This window comes from Anomalospiza imberbis, chromosome 17, assembly GCF_031753505.1.
Source record: "Anomalospiza imberbis isolate Cuckoo-Finch-1a 21T00152 chromosome 17, ASM3175350v1, whole genome shotgun sequence".
Lineage (NCBI taxonomy): Eukaryota > Metazoa > Chordata > Aves > Passeriformes > Viduidae > Anomalospiza > Anomalospiza imberbis.
In genome coordinates this window covers 5,861,838-5,882,601 of record NC_089697.1, presented here as the reverse complement: position 1 = coordinate 5,882,601, position 20,764 = coordinate 5,861,838, and the positions used below count along the sequence as shown (strand labels likewise).

Sequence of the window (20,764 nt, the reverse complement as noted above, 5' to 3'; positions counted from 1 at the left end):
TTCTTAACACTTCAACAGAGCTGGGCCACTTTCAGTAGTTAGTTTGCTTTATTCAAATGAGTTTACAGTGCAAATGCCTTAGAGCCAATAATAATAATAATTCCATTTTTGTTACTTTTATTAAGCATATTGGACAACTGAAATCAATCAATAAGCTCTATTTTCCAACATAATCATAAAGTCATCATAATCATCATACACTTAACCACTCTATTTGGCAAACATCCTAAAAAAGAAGTTACCATAGAAATTGCCTCTTAAAAAGGGCAAGTTTGTCTTAAAAAGAATTAAGAGTTAACCAGTTTTTCAACTTCAGAGTTGTTCTTTTGGTGAGGAAAAAGGGTGCTTTTTGCCACAACACAAAGTTAAGTAATTTAAATAAACTTTTCCTGTAAATAAACTTTAGCAGTGGAATGTAGAAATCAAGCAGCATGGCTTACACTTCCAGAAACTGAAGCATGAGCATAGTAGTGCATTATGCTGAGTATAATTGTCCTTTAAAATATATTATTTCATATTTAACTAAATGTTAACTTCTATTCAGTAGAAGGTTGTGGCTTTTGGACAGAATAGATAATTTCTTTTGTGCTTTGACAACATATCTGTAGTGAATTTTAAAAATGCAGTAATAAGGTAACCCTGGTAAAGGTTAAAATAGAAAGATAACTGATAATTTTAATGCTGCATCAAGCATTATGCAATATATAAATGTCTATCCAACTGCATTTTAATACCAACATAAGAAACAGTAACTAAAGCAATAAATGAACATTTTGGCTGTCAGCAAAGAGTTCCCCACTTTTGTAAGCTCAGACAGGTGCAGGAACTTAACTGAAGTCTCTATTAGTAAGGACAAGAGGAGCCACTAAGGTCCAAAGATAGAGAAGCAGGCAAACCCAGCTGGAGGTTATCTTCACCCACACGGCTGGCCACTTACTCGTCATGGTTTTGAAATCTGCATCAGGGCTAAAAAGTAAAGAAGTCCATTAGTAGACACAGAAAGCACCTCCCCCTGTTCCTTGGTACCTCTCATATGAATCTGAAGTGAGGGCAATCCTTTGGGGCACTCCAATGCAAGACCCTTTGTGAGAACACAGTGAGAACTAAGCCAGCAGTTTCCTGGGGCTCCATCACAGGCTGTTCTTGGAATCCAGTTTTCAAGCCTGCTTGACCATGCTGATATGCTGCTATTCAAGGAAGTATTTGCTAATTCATACAATGTCCTGGGAGCAGTGGTTCTGAGCTGCAGCAGCAGAGGCTATGTCCAAGTGTTTCCAACAGATATAGGAAATCACATCTCTGATAAGCAGCACATATAGCTGTCCCTGCACATCTTTGCCAGGATGAAGAGCAGGCTGGCTTCTAACAAACTTTGCAGGAGGCCACCTGAAACCAATTCCATGTCTATCCTTCTTGCTACTCCTCCAGCTGAAGAACTGCAGCCACACTTTCTGCCCTTGCAGCTCCGAAGTAGTGCCCTGGAACCACAGCTGCTGATTGTGCTGTGCTGCCTTCTCACATCTTAATTCAGTAACCCTAAATTGAGAAGGCACAGCTCTAGTGCAACTGGCACAGGGACAGCACCTTCACCAGCTTGGCAGGAGTAGGAGTCTCCTATCCCCATGGAAACACTGGCACACAGAACCATCACCTCCCCTCTGGCTCTTACCTGTACCAGTTGGTGAGTGTCATCATGATGTAAAGAGAGGCAAGGAAGAGCATGAAGTGGAAGAAGGTGTAGCTGTACTGAACCCCGTCCTTCTCATTGTCCGTGACACGGCGCACCTCTCCCTCCTCGGCTGCCCCGCTGCCTGTCCCCACGGTCTCCTCCAGGATGGCAGTGTCACTGCCAGACAGGGTCAGCTTGTTCACCTGGCTGTTACTTGAAGAGCGGATGCTGCAGTGTAACCCAAAGAGAGACCTGGTTAACAACTTCTTTCATAGTCAGCTGTGTTTGCTAATCAAGGAAGCAATGGACCACAATGAATGTCTGGGACTAGCAAATAGTATTTTTTGAAATCCATTTGGAAGCATAAGGATATTCCTCCTTTTTCATCCAAGCTTTTGTAACTTAATTAAACAGCAATCCTAGTCCCAGATCACAGAAAGGTGTGGTTTGGAAGGAACCCTAAAGATTATCTCATTCCAATCTAACTGCTGTGGGCAGGGACACATTACACCTAGACCAAGTTGCTCAGAGCTCCATCCAGCCTGGCCTTGAACACTTCCAGGGATGGAGCATCCATAACTTCTCTGGACACCCATTCCAGTGCCTTATCACCCTCACAGTGAAGATTTTTTTCCTAATATCTAATCTAAACTTACTCTTCCAGTTTTAATCCATGTCCTTGTAAAAGTCTCTCTCTATGTTCCTTGTAGGCTCCCTTCAGACACTGGAAAGCCAATTAGGTCACCCCAAAGCTTTCCTTTCTCCAGGCTGAACAAACCCAGTTCTCCCAGCCTTTCCTCACAGGAGAGGTACTCCATCCCTCCAATCATCTTGTAACACATGTCCTTCTGTTATCTGGATTGGGTTTACAAGGCTTACCCTCATGCACAAAGCAAAGCACAGGTTTATGAGCCACATTGGCCTTGGGCCTGAGACTGCAGCTGGATGTGAATAAATGCAGGTACATTTTGTACTAGACCCAGATTCAAGCAAAGGAGGCAAACCCCAATTCTTTATCACTGGCTAGCAGTGCAGATCCTACCTGGAATACAAGAGGCAAAGGACAAAGATAATCAGTCCAACAACACTCTGGGCATCCCACCACTGCAGGGACTTGGGTGGAGCAGGAGTGGCAGGTGGGACAGTGGCATTGGCTGGAACAGCTGTGGGTGCAGCTAACTGGGTGATGATGTTCAGCAGACTTGGGTTACAGTTTCTTTCTGAAAGGAATTTCAAGGCAGATTAGAGGAATGAGCTTTGCCAGCATTTACCTAAGAAAAGATGACAGGTAAGCTTGCAATTTTTCATTCTCTTTAACTGCTGATCTCTTCGATTCTCCAGAGACAGAAATTGTCTGCAATATTTTTCCTGCCTGTGAGCTAGACAAGGGTATAATAAATAAATAACATCAGAATTCCCTGACACTGTTTCTTTTTTCCCCCCTTACAACTCCCCAGTTTAGTTCTGCAAAGAGGCTATTTGATGGTTTCAGTCAAGTCAGGTTTTCAGCCTCACTGGATTTGATCTGAACAGATCAGCAATTCCCACAGAGTGATCTGTAATAACCATCAACTTCTGCTTTCACACCAAAATATGACTCAAGACAGCCAGTTGCTTACCAGGCTCATTGGACATGGCTGCCCAAGTGAGGTACATGGTGTAGAGTGTGATGACAGAGGACTGGAGGAGGCCAGAGCGAGGCTGATGTTCCTATTCCAAAGCAGAAGAGCATGCCAAGGTCAAAAGGACAAGTTTTACCTAGAGTTGGACAGTTTTACCCCACTGCCACAGATGAAACTATTGCTGCTGTAGAAATGCACAGGGCTTTGTTCTATGTTCAAAAGACTGGAAGAAACTCCTTAGAGTTATATAATTTATGCAAAAAGCAACTCAAATAGAGAAGGAATAAACAAACCAAATCCTTTTTTTTTGTGACCAAGACTCAGTTACTGAGTTAATCTCAGGGCTATTAACTCAGTAGAGCCCTGTACTGAGTTCATCTCAACCTTTTCAAGCAATTTTGTAGATGTGACTCTAGCATGTGATTTGAGCAATACCAGTTCAGAACAGAGTAACATAAACTTTCCTCTAAAACAAGTTTACTCCTAATTTCAAAGCCACAGTATTAAGGAAATAAATCTCCAGCTATTTTGCTACTCCCCAACAGATTTCTCTGTTCTGCCAGAGCCTTCACCACTAAAACCATGCCAGCAGTCCCCCACACGGAAACAAAGTCCAAAACCATGTTCAAAAAGCCTCTCTTCAGAAAATGTGTCACTATGTAGTACCATGGTTTCAAAACAAGATTTTTTTTTAAGTTCCTAACTAGCATAGCTATGTTAGCCAAGTTTAAAGTTCTTATGTCTGACTGAACTGCTATTACATCCTTCTCAATTCCCTGCTCTGTGTGTCAGGAGAGAAAATACCTGAACTTTTGGAAGGATAGAAACAATGGAGACAGCAATGCACAGGATCATGTTAAAGCTTATGAAGAATTTGTTCTCAGTGCAGTCATCAGGCTTCGTGTAGAAAACGTAGAAGAGAACAACAAAAACCAGGGACAAGGCATAGAACAAGCTTGTACAGGACAGCAGAACTGGAGGAAAAAAAATTTAGATTACACATATAGTTTTAATAGTACATCAAAAATGGCTTAATGTCCAGCTAACACTGCAATAGGACAGTCTTTCTTTCTCACCTGGCAGTCTGGGTCACAAAACCAGACATTTTTGCAAGGTATGGCTAAATTTCTGCTTGGGCTCACTAAGCAGCATAGCTCAGAGAAAGGCCAGTGCTGCCATCAGGGAAACAGGACTTGCCTTTCAGCAGCAGTTTAATTAGTTTAACTGCTATCAGGCCACAGTGGCATAATGAGAGAGTGCTTTTTGCACACTTCTCATGGACATTTACCTGCCCTGGATTCCTGTGCTTGAGATCACCCATTTTTGTTTCCACTCTGTTCTTTGTAAGAAGCTACCAAATGCTGTTGCAGCATTCTTAGCTATGAGCTAAGAACCACACAATTAGCACTTTGTAATTAGTGGCCAGCTGGGGAGCAGGCACCAAGGCACACTCAGTGTGGTACTGCAGCCACTGTCACAGACACAACTCAGCTCCTGGGGACACAGCAGGGGAGGGGCAGAGCAAAGCTCAGGTTTGAAGAGAACCAGGCTCTGAGCTCTGCACATGCCCTGCAAACCAGGCAAGGGTGATTTTTTAGGACTGTCAGATGTGCTACTCACAAGCCTAAAATATTTTGCATTTTATTGAACAAGAAAAAGGAAACACTGCTGCTATTAATTTCAGGTATTTACAGCAGTGACTCAGGAACACTGTGCAGTTTAACTCTAGGTATGTCTGCAGATCACTAAATTATATTCTGCAGGGTACTGCCCAGTACAAACAAATCCCTTACAGGTTAAGATTCTTACCTGCATACCAGCATTTGGAATTCCCCTCTTCCATTTTCTCAACCCAGCTCTCATTCCAAGAGTGAGCAAAATCCACAAGTAGAACCAACTGGATAAGAATGAAGCAGAAGGCTCCAGAAACACCAATCCAAAACCAAGCTAGAAAAGGGTGAAAGAAAAAAAAAAGGTTAGCTTTTATCATGTGCATGCTACCTCTGCTTAAAAACAAAAAAGGCCCTGATTATACTGCAGACAAATAATGAAAAAAACTGAAACTGTAATCAGAAATGTAGATGCTGTTAATCACTTTGGCCTCAATCTGGCAGGAGCGTGGAAGGAGTCCCAGCTATTCAGGGATGAAGCCAAAGCTGGTCAAGCTGAGCATGGGACTGTTTAGCCCAACACATTTTCAGAATGAAGGCAACATCTAACATCTGGTATCTTTGTGTACCTGAGTGCCATCACGCCACACTTCTTTGAGGGTCAACAACCCTTTCAAGTTCCTCTGATGTGACCAGACAGTAGAGGTTTCCCACACATATTTTTCAGAGACTTTAGGAAGTATTTAACACTTGTCAGTGTCCCAAGTTACCCCAGTCTAGTGTCAGAAGACTCAGCTCAATATGACTGTCCCATGAAGTAGAAAATTATTAGTAACCAAAACCTATTAGGTTGAAAAGGGATTTCTTATGGCCATAACTTCACCAAAATACTGGATGGACCAAGGTACTCCAACAAAGATGGGCAGAAACTGCATCTTCTACAAAGAACTCTCAGTACTGCCTGTTAATCTGTGAAAAGTTTTGAGCTTACACAAGACAGAATTCCATGATGAACATGAACTGTACCTCTTGTGAAAGGCCCTTCAGGGATATAAAACGCTCCAACCATGATAGCCACAATGGCAGCTATCTTGAAGAACCAGAACCTGTAAAAGAAGAGAGAAGTCATAAATATTGGTCTTTCTTCACACACAGCAGTCACGTGCTACGTGATCTGTAAGCAGCTTGGTCCTGCTCCAGCCAGGGCTTTGGATCATATGATCCTGTTGACCAGGGAGGTTGAGGACTTCCCATCCCTGGAAGTGTTCAAGGCCAGGCCTGGATGGGGCTCTGAGCAACCTGGTCTAGTGGAAGGTGTCCCTGCCCACGGCAGGGGGTTGGAGGTGGATGGTCTTAAGGTCTCTTCCAGTTCAAACCATTCTGTAATTCTCTGATCCTATGCTCTCCAAAGGTCCCTTTCCAATTAAATGACTCGATGATTCAGTCATCTAGCCCAAAACTAACTCAGTTAAATCAGGGAACTGGAAATCAGAAGCCAGTTTCTGCTGGCTGAGTCAGACTGGCCTTGAGAATGACCCAATGAGTGCCAGTGGCAGCACAAGGTCGGAAATATAAACTAGCTGCAATCTGACATCTCTATGAAGACACAGAGCACTGCCCTTTTGGTTACCCCACCTCAGAGTGGCACCCTCAACCAGGACACTGAACATCTCACATAAATAGGAAGCTTTTAAGGAGACCAAAGCACAACCCTGTACTGGGTCCAAAAGAAACCTGAAGCTGTCTGTGTATGCATAAAGGAATTTCCACTGTGTTCAGCAGAGAAGCTGGAAGGAGGAAACCAGCTGGAAGGGCAGCCAGCTGGCTCACACATACCCATTGTGTATGGAAGCTCTCGGGTCGTTACTTGTTTTCACTTCTATCATGAGCAGAGAGAGCAGGAAGAAGAACACAGCCATGGCAAAGCTGACACGATAGACAGCTCTGTACCCCACAAACACATCACAGCTGACAAACCCATCCAAGTGGGGGATGTGAGTGTGAAGCCCTTCGTCACAAAATCCAGGTATCTGCGTAAAGACATTTCATTGTGAGTTTATGTCTGCATTTGCAATTACATTTTCTAAGTCCTGAAACAGCCAAAGCTTTCAGTCAACAAACTTCTGAAAGATCAGAGAAAAAAAGACCTTATTATCATTTCTCTCTCCCCATGTCAACACTTTTCACCCAGGAAGATTAAGATACCACAGCAGCAGGCCTCTGATAACAACTGACCGCCTCCAGGTCTGGTGAGATTTCAGAGACCAGGCATGCACTAAAAAAGGAACGTTCACTGAATCTGCTGTTTCAGCCAGAAGCCATTCAGTACACGCAGCCTCTTACCTCAGGAACAAGGGCACTTGGGTGTTTGTGTGTCACACATAATCCATTCCAAGTAAAGAAAACCAATAGTCACTGGCACGAGTAATGGCATTTAAAACAGTCAGAAAAGAGGGCTTTCCTCCTCCATACCTTTTTCAGCTGCTCTTCCATGCCTGGTGCCAGCATAATGCAGGCGAGTGCAGTGCTGAGGAGGAGGAGGAAGGCATAGATAAGACGTGTCACTGTGGAATTCTTGCCGTTGGGACAACATCGGCACAGCAAACACGAGGCACCGCTGCACAGACAGGGAATCTGAAGGGCAGAGACAGGAATAGTAAGGGCATTCCCCTCGTGGCTGACACCGAGGGGAAAACCCGAACCCGTTTAGCGACACTCCACTCCCGGACCGCACAGATGAACCGCTAATCGGCGTTTCTGACAGCGTGTTTGCGAATACCCCGGAGATAACCGGGTTTATCGGCCTGGGCTGCCCCTGGGGCCTCGCCAGGGCGGGCCCCATCCGCCAGCCACCCGCTCCCGCCAGGCGGGCCCCCGACAAGGTCAGGGGTGGCTCCAGCCGGACACCGCTCTGCTCCCAGGGGCTGGAGCCGCCCCGGCTCCGGGACTGCGCCCGCGGGGACTCAGCGCGGTCCCCACCCCTGGCCCGACCCGGGCCGCCAGCGAAGGCACCGCTCCGGGCCGGCCGCGCTCCCCGGGATGGAAGGGGAGGTCCGGGGTGTGAAGGGGCAGGTTTGGGGTGGGAGCGGAGCCCCGCACTCACCCAGCTGGCCAGCGAGCAGACCCCCAGCACGGCCCCCATGGCGCCGCCGCCCTCCGCCCGCTTCCGGCTCCCGCCCACAGCCCGCGGCCTCGGCGCCAGCCGCGCTCCGCCCCGAGCCGCCGCCGCCGCTCATTGGCTGTTTCCCAGCGCGGAGGAGGCCGCCCGCCAATGAGAAGGCGCGATGCAGCCGCGCGCCAGTGGGAGGAGCGGGAAGGTCGGCGAGAGCAGGGGCGGGGCGATGTTGTTTATCAACACTTCTTCCGCCTCCGCCGAGGGGAAGGGAGGACGCTGATTGGTCAAAACGTCAGTGAGTGGGCGGTTCCTACAGCGTGGTAGCCAATGAGTGAGGCCGCTGGGCGGCCCGGCGGCCGTTCCATAGCTGCCCGCGGCCGCTGGGGGCGCTCGGCGGTGCCGGGGCGCGCAGCCGTTGCCATGGCAGCAGCGCGGGTGGCGGGCACGGGCGGGCACCGGGCCGGCACCGGGCCGCCACCGGGCCGGCACCGGCACCGCCCCGCCCGGCACTGTGACACAGCACACCGCCTTCCCCTTCCCCTGGGCACCAGCAACCCGCAGGGCGCCTTGGCGCGGCTCGTGCCCCGGGTAACTCTGAGCCCTCGGGCCCCACGGGGCGCACCCGGCGCGGTGACAGGCGTCACGGCCGTGTGAGCGACACCCGCGTCACCGTGACCTCACCGGCGCCACCGCCACAACCGGGATGCCGGAAGAAGCGACGGGGAAGCCGTCTGGCGCTTCGTGTCGAGCCTGTATGGATCGTGGTGCGAGCCATGGCCGTGGCCCAGGGGCTGGCGACACTGCTGTCACCTGCCCTGCCGGAGGGCCGCGGCCCTGCTCAGCCTCTTGGAGCTGTTTGGCCGTGGCAGAATCTGTAACTCATTCGCACTCTGGAGCCATCGTGATAACAGACAAGCGCCTGTGCCCCAGGCTCACATCACACAGAAGGCTCCAGGCTGGGACGGATCAGTCAGGATCGTGGAGTCCAGCTCACAGCCGTGCCTGGACAGGCCCGGGAATCCCACCGTGTGCCCGAGAGTGTTGTCCGAACACTCCTTGAGCTCTGGCAGGCTTGGGGCCGTGACCCTGCCCTTGGGGACCCTGTCCCAGCCTGTCCTTTTGGATGAAGAACCTTTTCCTAATACCACTTTGCTGCCCCTCTTTTCCTTTATGACTTGCTGAGCATTGAAGGGTGTCCATGAATTTTGGCCTGTAGTGTTAAACAGAGCTCTGGGTGGAAGTGGGAAAGCTCAGGAGCTTTTCAGAGGTGGAGTTTCTCAAGGAGACACTTCTGCTGCAGTTCACACCAGGCTCAGTTCATACTTGGAAGGTGCACAGCTGCAAAAGCTACAAGTGGGCTCCTTTAACATGGAAGAAGAGGAAGGTGGAGGAGCTGTGACAGCTGTTTTGCAGCTGCCCAGAGCACAGGGGCCTCCCTGGGTCTGGATTCCCAGCACACTGCACAGGCTGCAGCCTGGAGGTGTTGGAGAGGGACAGCTGGGTGATTTCACTCCTCCTCACAAAAGTCTGGGAGCAAATGAAATGGATGAGAGTTGGCAGTGATGATGTAACAGCACAAGGATTTGACAAAAGTTTGGACAGAGGTTTAGGAAAGCAGTTTGCATTGGTTTTAATTGGCATAGTGTTGCACAATATCAGAGGGCAGGGGCAGAACTGACCAGCTGGGTTTACAGCATATTTTCTGGCTCTAGCAGTTCCAGCTATTGCACATCACTTTGCACTCCGTCAGACCCTTCACACAGTCCCTGTCCAAAAAACCTGCTTCCATCAGAGAAAGGCATTAATAATCAGAATGACAGCTTTACTGCCATCTAAAATTGCCAAGAAATGACAAAGAGCATCCAGTAAACCTGCCACTTATTTTCCACAGCAGTTTTAACACTCAGAATATACGAACGCTATGTTAACAGTATCATCTCTTGCAATCAGCCTTATTCATGAGGACATCCAGGCTTCTTTCAGAAAAAGGTCACTCCATAAATCATTGGAACTGTGCTTCTTTCAGATAATAGATGAGCCTTTATTTATTGCTAATGTATTTTTATTACCCTTCTGGTTGCACCAGCTGGATCTGTAAGAAAGCGTTTGCCATATCCCTGCTCCTTCACTGTTTGTTCCAGTGAATATATGCAGAATAAAGGCACAATCACAAATCCTGTGTTCCCAGTAATCCTGGGCAAATAATTCAAATACATTGGAATATTGTGTATTAGTAATGCAGTGATGAAACTCATGTAAATCTTGAACCTGCAAGTGTTTTCTTCTCAGGAAATTTACGAGACAGTTTTGTTAAGTGCTGGTGATCCTCCACTGGGTTATGCTGGGCAGAGACAAGGGATGCAGATAAAAAGCTTTTTCCTTCCACTGTCCACGTAACAAGAGATTTCCAAGTGCTCATTTTACTTCCCAGCACAAATCCCCTCTGATTCTGCATTACATCACCTAAACCCCTACATGTTTAACAGGAGATAAGGATGAAGTCAGCCTAAGGACTGTCAGCTCTGGGAACAAGACAGGATATGGCAGGAGGTTATCCTGGTTTGTGCAAAAATACCCTGCTCTGGTTTGTAAATCAGCTCTGACAGCAGAAAGAAATGGTGCATCCCTTCTGTATCTATACATTATATCCCATACATATGTGAGTTGAAATGCCTAGAATAAACCCCTTGGAATTAGGTAATATTTAAAGGAAATGTGTCAGATTTAGTCATTTGAAAGCAGTTCTCCGCAGTTCCTTTGTGTAACTGAATTCATAAAAAATTGTCACTCAAGCTTGTGCGTTAGTGCTATTCTTGTTACTCTCAAGGGTCTCCTTTCTGTGATAACAAAAACGCAGAATTTTTCCTGATGTTCCCCTGAGTACATGAGGGTTCCTGCTTTGCACGGGCTGGTTTTTTACAGGTAATAGATCACACAGACACGTTATAATTGAATAATCCTTTGACCATCCAGAATCTTTCAGTCAGGTAATGGGAACTGCAAATTGGAATGGCTGTGCCAAACTGTAAAGTTTACAGTTTACAGGCTGTAAAAGCTAAAAAATTATAATCAGACATTGTCTGTGTTTTTACAGTAGCATTGGCTTGACTCATATTCACGTCTAAACATCTTACTGTGCTCTGGCCTGCATAAACTTCCAAATTTAGATGTATTGGCATCACCTTTCTAATATAATCCTCCTAATTATTTGACTTCTGTTTAGCTTTAAGCTACATTTACATCTGTGCTTTGATTTGAGCTCCAGAGCATAAAGAATTGCAGTTTTCTTGGAACAACTGATTTTCCAGCTGTTTAGTCCAGAATTTGAGTTGAGCTCTGCCCAACCATTCAGATTTTAACCAGTGCTTTGAGAACAGCTGTGAAAGCCCTCATCCATGAGGAGGTAAGTCATGAGATAATGGGCAAAATACTGCTATGGCTGGCACCACCAGCAGCTTTAATTAGTCTTTAAACAATCCGAGTTAACAGCTTCTACAAAATCACGATGTACCAGCAGGGCAGGAAGTCCTGCCAAGTATAAATATTGTTAAGTTTGTGGGTGACTTTCAGTGGTGTGTGATCTCACCGTGTGCTGTGCACACAGGGGCTCGCTCAGCGCTGCCATGCAGAGACCAAGGCCAGCTCTGCTGCCATTCCCTGGGGACACCCTGGGGACACCCTGGGCAGGTGAGTGGTGCCAGGGGCCTGGCTCATCTCTGCACACAGCCCGGCTTCACGCTCACGACCTCCTGAGGTGACACCAGGAAAAATCAACCTAATCCATGCCCTCGAGTCTCCAAATACACAAGCTGATTTCTCTGCAGTCCTTTGCTCATGATTTTATAAATCTCTTCTTCCCTTGACTGCGTGCTCTGTGACTGTATTAGCACCTGCCTCTGCACTTCTTAGGCTCTCTATTTTCCTATCATGTCATGGATACGTGAGTCATCTTATTTGTGATCTGAGCTGAGTGAGACTCATAGTAGAGTTGTGTGCTTCAAGGCCATTAGTAATGCAGCTAAAACTTGCATAATATATTCTTCTGTGTCTAAATCCCTGAGAGATTGAGTAACTGTTTTCTTTTTCACCCCAAGTGACTATGCAACTGGATGAGTCACTGCTGTTATGATAGAGGAATTGTAATCTCTGTGTCTTTCCAGTTCTGTTTGGCCAGAAATCTATTTTATAGGACACCTTTGTTCAGTCTCCTCTAAGTCTTTATATGTCACCAGGGACCTTTTCACTGTCTTCAGTTCACTTAAGATCATGTGCTCTGGTCTGGAAACTGCATTAGTTCAGGTTATTGGTGAAACAGATGGAGAAAAATGTTCACCTTAATCTAATACACTGGAATGATATTACTGAGCTCTTTCATCTCATTATTCATGGAAGCATTTGTGAAACTTAAATGTATCGAAAAGTATTTAAATAAAATTAAATAAAAGCTTTTATATAAAAAAAACCCATAACAATAAAATATAAACTGAGATCTGCAGTGACATCTGTGAATGAACATGGAAGGCACTAGCAACAGATGGCTGGTAAACAGGAGGAGGAAGTGAACAGTTTCATGATAGGTGAATGTGGTACCCTGCAAACAGCACAGGGTGCTGAGACAGGGCCCCCAGGGGTGCAGGATCTGACCCAGAAGGGGCTGGCATCGTTGCATCAGCCCCAGCCCTGTGCTGATGTGAGCTGCTTGTACCTGTCCCAGGAGGAGCCTTGGAGCCAGAGGCATTGCTGGAGCTGGCACCTTCCTCCATCCCAGCACAGCAGAGCCAGCATCAACCCCTGTTCCCCTGGCAGAGCTGAGCTGGGCTCACCTTTGGTGCTGGAGCACCTCAGGCTGTGCAGGGCATTGAGGACCATGCTTTTAAGTACCCATTTCAAGAGTGGGTAGCCACAAAGCAAGCCAATCTTCCATCTGAGCATTGCCAAAGCACACTTATAAATCTTGCAGAGTTTATAGTTTCAAATGGTTTCATGCCTTTTCCTTGCTTGATATATTATCTTTTTATTAAGGCAGGATTTATTTCCCCTGTCTCTGTGCCCCCATCTCTCCCCTGAGAGCCTGCACTGAAATCCAGCTGGCCAGCCTTTGTGTATCAGCAAAACAGCTTCAAGTGAAACAAGAGTGGGAGGAAAAGTCAGGAATTTCTTGATTTCATCCTGCCTTGAGCAGCAATGAGTTGTGTGGCTTTAGGTGAGCAACAGGACTATGTGAGTCAAAATGCAATATGAGAAAATGGGCATATCTCAGAGTCATGGCAGAGTCCGTTCATTCATCTTTAAATGCAGCTTAAGATCCTATGAGTGCCTGACCCATTTTTTTTCTTGCACTAAAAAGAGCAATACAGCACGATACTGGCCATGATAATTTCTCTTAGCTGGAGATTTTTTTCCCCTTCTTTTCCATTGCTCCCCCCCACTGCTGCTTTCCAAGATGCTCTGAAGCCAGTGAAATAGTTCTTTCTCATAAATCTTTTAAATCATGTATATCCTCCCAGCTGACATTTCAGATGTTGCATTTTTGCATTTGTGCCAGGAAGCTTTGAGCATGTTACAGTTGCTTATGTTGTTATATTTTTTTAAAGAAGGCAAAACAGTTCCTTCCTCTTGTGTCTCCAGCAGAGACTGTTTCTCCTTGAGAAAGGAGTTCACATGATCATATAGATGCGTCAGATAAATCCCTTCCCACGTTTGATATTTGCTAAGTTGAATGATTGTTATTCCAAAGCCATAGCTGGGATGGTTGTGTGATTTAACATCTCCAGAGCACTTTTTTTCTCCTATTCACAAGCTTTAAAGAAATAGTCTAAAAACTATAACTTAGAAAGACTCAGTAACCAAACACCCTCAGCCATGTTATCTTCACAAATATTTCTCCCTGTTTGTTTGTTTAAAGTTGGCCAAGAGTTCCAGAAATACTTTTAAGATAACCAAAATGGGCATCCAGCTCAGAAAGGAACTCTGTATTTAGAAACTCTGAAATACTACCGGGGGGTGGCTGTGCTGTTAACTCTTTTCTGGTTGTTCTGAACCTCTGTGGCATTGGGGAATGAGTCATGACATTCTCCTTTATCTAACTGTTTTTCCCATCCTGGATGATTTAGAAGTAAAAGTGCACTGGGGAAGTCTAATAATACAATGCCATGCTAGTCACATCTCTGGGTTCAATAGAGTTGTTGCCCACGAGGGTGTAAATCAAGTGCTTTGCAGAAGGCAGCGCAAGGCAAGAGCTGGCAAGGCTCAGCATTCACAGCATCCACGTGCACTGGGGGCAGAAACAGCCACAATCTTAATCCTGGAAGGGAAGGAAGGGGAAGAACTGAGGGCTGAGTGTTGGTTTATCAGGAGATCTTACAACCAGCTTCCTGCTGCAGAACACACTTGAGAAAACAGAGCTGCAAATGCACGCAGTCGTTTCAAAGCACACGTTAAGTGTGTCGTGTTCCTGCGAACCTGAGCGTGTCCATAGGAAACCAAAGCAGGTCACAGTGCTCAGCATGACGTACACAGGTGTTTCAGTGGCAGAAGCAGAGTCATTTTCCCCTGTTACAAATAATAGCTCAGTTCTGAATTTGTTGTTTTTTTGAGATAATGGCAGAAATTTCTTCAGACTCTACAGGACGACTTAAAATTTTTAATTAAAAGATGTGCTGGTATAACTATATTTCCTACCTTGTATTTCAGGGCTTGTGCAGAACCCAATGCCTGGACAGGCCCACAGTACAATTCCAGTGGATATTTTCTTTTCAAAGCTGTTTTTTTCAAACATGTACTTTGTATCATTACAGTCTTCAAACGATTTGATGCAAGATGCATCACAGCAATGCCCCTGTGTGTTTCAGTGTATGTCACCCTAACAGTGAGTTCTGGCTGAGAAATAGTCCCTGCAAGAACTGAGCTCTCCCTCCAGCCAGTGAAAGTGGACAGACAGGATGAATTTCTCCCTGATACCTGATCTACCACCATTCCCTTAGTCCTGGCCTCTCTTTACTGTCACGGGAACTTTGATGTCTTATTTTTAGATGAGCTTTTGTGGTTTTAAAGTCTGAATGTAGCTAGGTATTAATTTCAGTGAAAAAAATAACGTGGAAAACCTGACACATACTGGTCAGCAAGAAACATGCTGGGCACTGGGAATCTCAACTCAATTACCTGTCTGTAGGTTTTCAGATTTGCTTAGTGTTTTATGGTTAGGCACCAGCTGATGTGAAGATGTTGCTTAACTGAAGAGTCATTATTTACCATTAATAAAACTGATACCATGACAAATTCCTTACAGCATAGATGTGCTATCATATCTTGGCAACGGTAGCAGAAGAAATTATTCTGCCTGGCTTGCAGCCTTGTCTTCATTGTAAAAAGAAAAATAATGAGGCTGTAATTACCCGGCTTGGAACTAAACGAACCCAAGAGAAAGTGCTGAATGATTAAAGATGACTCCAAACTGCTTCCCAAATGTGGCTTGTGTGGATACCATCACTGACAGTGCCAGCTCCTGGGTGTTGCTGGGCTGGATCCATGGCCAGCAGGCACAGCTCAGTTGTTTGGACTGTGGTGGTGTCCCTGTTGGAAGCACCGTGGAACAAATAGTGGTAAATATTCCACAAGCCTTGCCAAAAATGACCTGCTTACACGAGGAAGTCAGCATGCAGCAAATTGGGATGAAATTCACAGAAGAGCACACAAACCCCTCCATATTGTTTCTTAGGGTAAAGAACCCTATCATGTAGTGGCTTACTCTAAAATAGTAATTGTCATGCACATGGGATCACACACTTCTCCCTCCAACATCCAACATTTCAATATCAAATTGATCAGGTTTCTCTAATTCTGCATCTTAATTTTATCTAATAAACCAGTAGATTAAAGAGTCTGTTTTTCTCTCTTGTGCAAATAAGGATGGGAAAAGCAGGTCAGTTATTCTATTAATTCTAGTTCTCAGTTTCATACAATTTCTTGCTAACCAGTAACACAACATCTAGCAGACTTGCTTCCCAAATTAGTTTAGATACTGAAAAGCTGGTGACTTTTTGTCTTCAACAAAGAAGTGGTGTGTTTGGTGGAGCTCTTGGAGAGATAGGGATGAACTTCCCCTGCAATGAAGAGGCATAAAAGAATGCTTCCAGGTGCCTAGCTGGCTACATTCTTGTTCAACTCATCCTTGAAGACAGATGAGGTTTGATTATATTATTAATGATAAATTACAGTGCCTGGAGACTTGGATAAATCATAACTCATAGCCCAAATAAAGTGGCTTTTCCCTCCTGGTCACTCAGTTTGAGCCCTCGCTCCTGCAGGAAAGCAGGTAATGCTACAGTGGAGCACACACCTCTTGTCTGACCTGCAAGATCTCCTGCTGGTTGCCATAGAGATGGAGAGCTGAGGCCCTTTTGTGTAACAATTCTGCACTGCAAACGCCTCTTTGGTACCACGTCCCCCTTGTCAGCAGCTCAGCGCTGGCACGGGACACGTGCGGGTGTCCAGTGTGTTGTAGAGGCTTCTCCCTGGCACACGCCTCAGCAGGATGGGCAGCACATCAAAGTGGGTTCAGACAGAGAAATGTGTCTGTCCATACAGAAATAACAGCACAACTGTCACACTGGTGGCTTGCTGCATACCTGACAGGTCACATCACTGCCACCACTGCTGTGTGAGTGAGGAGCCTTTGGGCACCACAGCACTTTGGGCAAAGGGTACTTTGGGTGGTGACTGGCATTTACTTCTCACTCAGAGGGCAAGGAACCAGCCCCAAACACAGACTTTTAGATCAAATATGAATGAAAGTTTCTGGCCCAAGAGAGCCTGGATAGTGGCTTTTATTAAAGGGTCTTCTGCAAGACCTTCCTGTGAGACATCTAATTTGGGACGTAGCTTGTAGCTCCAGAAAGCTGATGTCTATTTAAATGCTATTGCTAGATTATTCTTGCAATGGATAATCTGAATAAAGACCCTTGATACTTTATCAGGCCAAGTTTTACAAAGCTGAGAACAATTGCTTGAGAGATTTTGTACAAATAAATTATTTAATCCACAAAAGTGAGTGGCAACAGGGGTCTGTATGAAAACTTTTAACTCTGTCTCCAAAAAGCCATAATCCTGCATAAAAGTGAAAATTTAACACCTATCCAGGAAAACCCAGCACAGCTTTGGAAAAAAGTAAGAATCTGAAACAAATATGGTGAACTAAGAGAGTAAGAAGAACCCTTTGAAAACTGGAAATCCTGGAATAACTATAAGAGAATAGTCATGACATAAACAGCAGTACACAAAATACTTCTCAAAGCAGCAGGGAGTGAGATTGGCCATGATTAGGTGAGGAAGGTCTGTCTGCTGGCACAAATGCACGAGAGCATCAGGCCATCCATCTGTGATGGCCATGGAGGATCTCCAGTAACAGAGCAGACATGGTTGATGTTCTGGGCTGAGTGAAAATCGGTCCTGTAGTGGTCATTTAGCCTTCTGTCCTTCCACCAGCACCTGCCAAAAAGAGATGATCATGCAGGTACCTCTTTTGCTTTAATTTTGCCTGTCTTGGCTATTTAAAGAAATAAGATTTCTGAGGCTGGGACTATGCCTTAGGATCTACTACTTCAGTAAGGAAGGAGCAGGGATCTCAGATTGAGACACTGCTGTAACTCACTGAGAACTGATGGCTCTGCCTCCTGACAAATCCCATGTCCCACAGCATCCTGCATTCCTCCCAGGAGCCAGCACTCTACTCTGCCCACAGCTGGTAAGGAAGAACAGGGCTCAGCCAGTGGGGTGGCAGAACCCTTCTCTGGGACACCCAATATGCAGGGCAGCCCTGTCACCACATCTTACACCTCCCTGTGTCATCCCCTGCACACCTGGGCAACACCTGAAACCCAGGGCATGTTGCCAGTACGGTGCTGGGAGCAGAGGGCTGTGTGCAGGGCCCGACTGAAATGCTCCCAGGTCACCAGCCAAACCCTGTTTTTGTTTGATGTACACTGTTGGCACAAACAGAATATTTTGTTCTCTGACCAGAACACGGAGCTCTTCTCATGGAGCACTGCGAATTCCTGCTGCACTCAAGACAAAGTCACAGTGATGCTGCACCTCCCTGACCTCAGGGTCTGTGGCCTCGGGAAGAGCTAGAATAGATAAATGGCACCATGTCTGAGGGCATGGGAGAGCACAGGACACAGGAGCAGCCTTGCTGGGCTCATCCTGCCTGTTGCAGGGGTCAGCTGCTTCACAAGAAGGCATCTGGTTACATGTGCTCCCCAACATGGAAAGCAAGGAAACTTGACAAGAGGTTAGGCTGAATTTTTTCCCAGCCATAGGTAGAGTGTGAGTGTATATGGGGAACTCTGAAGGTTGCAGTCCTTCAATTCACACAGAGTGACACAAGTTGGATCCCTCACTATTCCAGAGCAGGAGTCCTCTTCGCAGACTTTGTGGAATAAAGTCATATAAAAGCCCATTTAATTGAGAGCACAAGTTGGAATCAAAATATTTACTTGTCTGCTGCACATGGGCAACAGGAATCCTTGTCTGGTTGCCAACCACCGGTGAACAGTCAGCTGTTGGCAGGGTGGCTCTGGCATGTGTTTAAACACTGACAGAGATGACTATTTGCTTCTCATTTATCAGCAAACCCCTTTGCTCTTCAAAAGGGAGAAGCACAGCTGCCAACTCAGCCTGCTCCTTGATTTCTTCAGCTACATTCTCTGTCAGAATCAGAGGGACAAAGGGAAGAAGTACCTGTTTGTGGACCTCAGGACATCTCCTGCTTACCTGTCAGTAACACCTGACGAGTCAGTCACGATCAGCTTAAGCAATACCTCTCCTACTGCACCTTCTCATCCTGACAATCATTTTTAGCTTTTTCTGTATATCTGACCCTTCCTAGCAAGCAGGATGAACCTATTTAATTAATACTTGCATGTTCTTCCCCCCTCTGAACACACACGGAGCCGACAGAGACATTATTCACGCTGTGTCCCAGACAAGAAAGCTTTTACCACAAGGGATGATTTTTTGATGAAGCATGTGCTTGATGTGTGACCTTTGTGGGTTTACACTGGAGAAGCTTCTGGAGTCCTTTAGACAAACAAAGCCCTGACCAAGCAGGATTTATGCATGTTTTGTAGCCTTTGTGCCCTGAACCAGCCACCGTGCTTGCTCCTGTCAGCAGCAGGTAAAGTGCTTCTTATAGAGAGTGTCAGAGGGACTTTGGAATGAGCTGTGGGACCCCTTGGGAAAAACGTGGTGTAGGCAGTCTCTCACTGCCTGGGGACTCTGGCTTGCAATGAGATCTGAGCTGGAGATCTGCTTGTATTTGTTGCAGCTGCAAAGAGGTAATTGTCAAGTGACTTCTTTCTTTTGCTGTCAAGTGACTTCTTTTGCAAGAGCCTTTGGACAGAAGGGATTTTGCAGAAATGAAAGATGAGAAGGTGCATGTCCATGATGCCTTCCACCAAAGCCTTGGAACACAAAATTCATTTATTTTCTAAACTGAAGCGGTTCCCTAGGGAAAAATGAAAAAAAAAAAAAAGTTGTGGGCTGAGACTCCCACATATCTAGCTGGGACAAAATTTTGGAGGTGTTTGGCACAGAGGCAGAGGAGATAAGGTCAGTGGAAAGAAGTGGCCGGGAAGGGGGAAGGGATGAGCTCGTGGAGTGAAATTGCCCAGAAGCAAAGCACAGCCACTCACTTCGCAATGAAAAGCTTTATCATCTCTGCACAGATTAGTGCAGCTAAAAATAGCTTCAGCTCAAAGTAAACAGTTTTCTGAGTGTGCTCTGCCCTGCTGGAATGCCAGCCCCGCACAGAGCCACCATGCCAGCAGCCACAACCGTGTCCCCACGGTCCCAGTGCCCAGAGGGGCTCCCCACAGCCCTGCTCAACTCCTCAACACTGCCCGTTAATATGGGGGGCCCTGGAGGGCGGTCACTAATGAGTTTAGCCTCATTATAAGCTTTTATGTGTTTCACTTGTTGAACCTTTCTGGATGAGCAACTTCTATAAAAACAAAATGGGTCTGAACACTGGGTAATTCATTCAGACATCCCAACATCTACCCTCTCTTCCCTAATCAACAGCAAACTCTGTCCCTCCCTTGACAGCAAAAAGAGTGGCTTGTCACTAAAGCTGCTTTTACTTGTTGTTTTCTCTTCTCATGAATCTCCAAGTGAATCTGTTATTTGATGGCTTAAGATATCCACTCTTGCCTCGAGGAGCCCAGCACATCAGTGAAATATGTTCTGTGGGGTTTTTTTTAATCAAAAATAGTTTATTTAGCGTATTTATTTTATGGGAGGAAGTCTGGAAAAAAAACAGGTTGTCCCATTTTTTCCATGCGTATCTTGTGCCATTCCACATTTCCTTGCAATCTTGATGACATCAAGTGACACAAAGACCTCAATGCCTGGGAAATGCAGCGGGAAGCTGCTCTTACGTGAGGAGGCTGCGTGCTACACTAGCGTCTGCCACCGCGCTGCTCTAACCCTGGCAGCACGGGCTTCTCGGGGAAGCGAGGCTTAGGCTGCAAAAACATTCGGGTCAGAGGCAGGTCAGATCCTTCTGAAGTGACAGCCTGTCTCCTTGGGCTCCAGAGCTTCCCGGAGTGTCCTTTGTGCTGGTGGTTTTCCTTGCCGGGGCAGGCAGCGTGCAGTCCAGCACAGCAGTGCTGCTTCGGGCTGGGCTTCTTTACTTTGCACCCTTGGGGGTACTCTCACCTCATTTTGACATTTGTCCTCTAAGATTGCTTCG

General features: G+C 46.2%; 1 protein-coding gene across 1 annotated transcript; it reads right to left on the bottom strand.

Annotated features, from left to right (window-relative positions):
• Window positions 1-29: 29 nt before the first annotated feature.
• Window positions 30-8,140, bottom strand: SERINC3 (serine incorporator 3). The gene is made up of 10 exons (XM_068207576.1): window positions 8,005-8,140; window positions 7,374-7,535; window positions 6,738-6,931; window positions 5,928-6,007; window positions 5,101-5,238; window positions 4,096-4,265; window positions 3,289-3,379; window positions 2,712-2,889; window positions 1,670-1,897; window positions 30-966 (listed from the first exon to the last, which is right to left on the bottom strand). Exons 1-10 carry the CDS (start codon window positions 8,041-8,043, stop codon window positions 828-830), a joined length of 1,419 nt encoding a protein of 472 aa, XP_068063677.1. The 5' UTR covers window positions 8,044-8,140; the 3' UTR covers window positions 30-827.
• Between the last annotated feature and the right edge of the window lie 12,624 nt (window positions 8,141-20,764).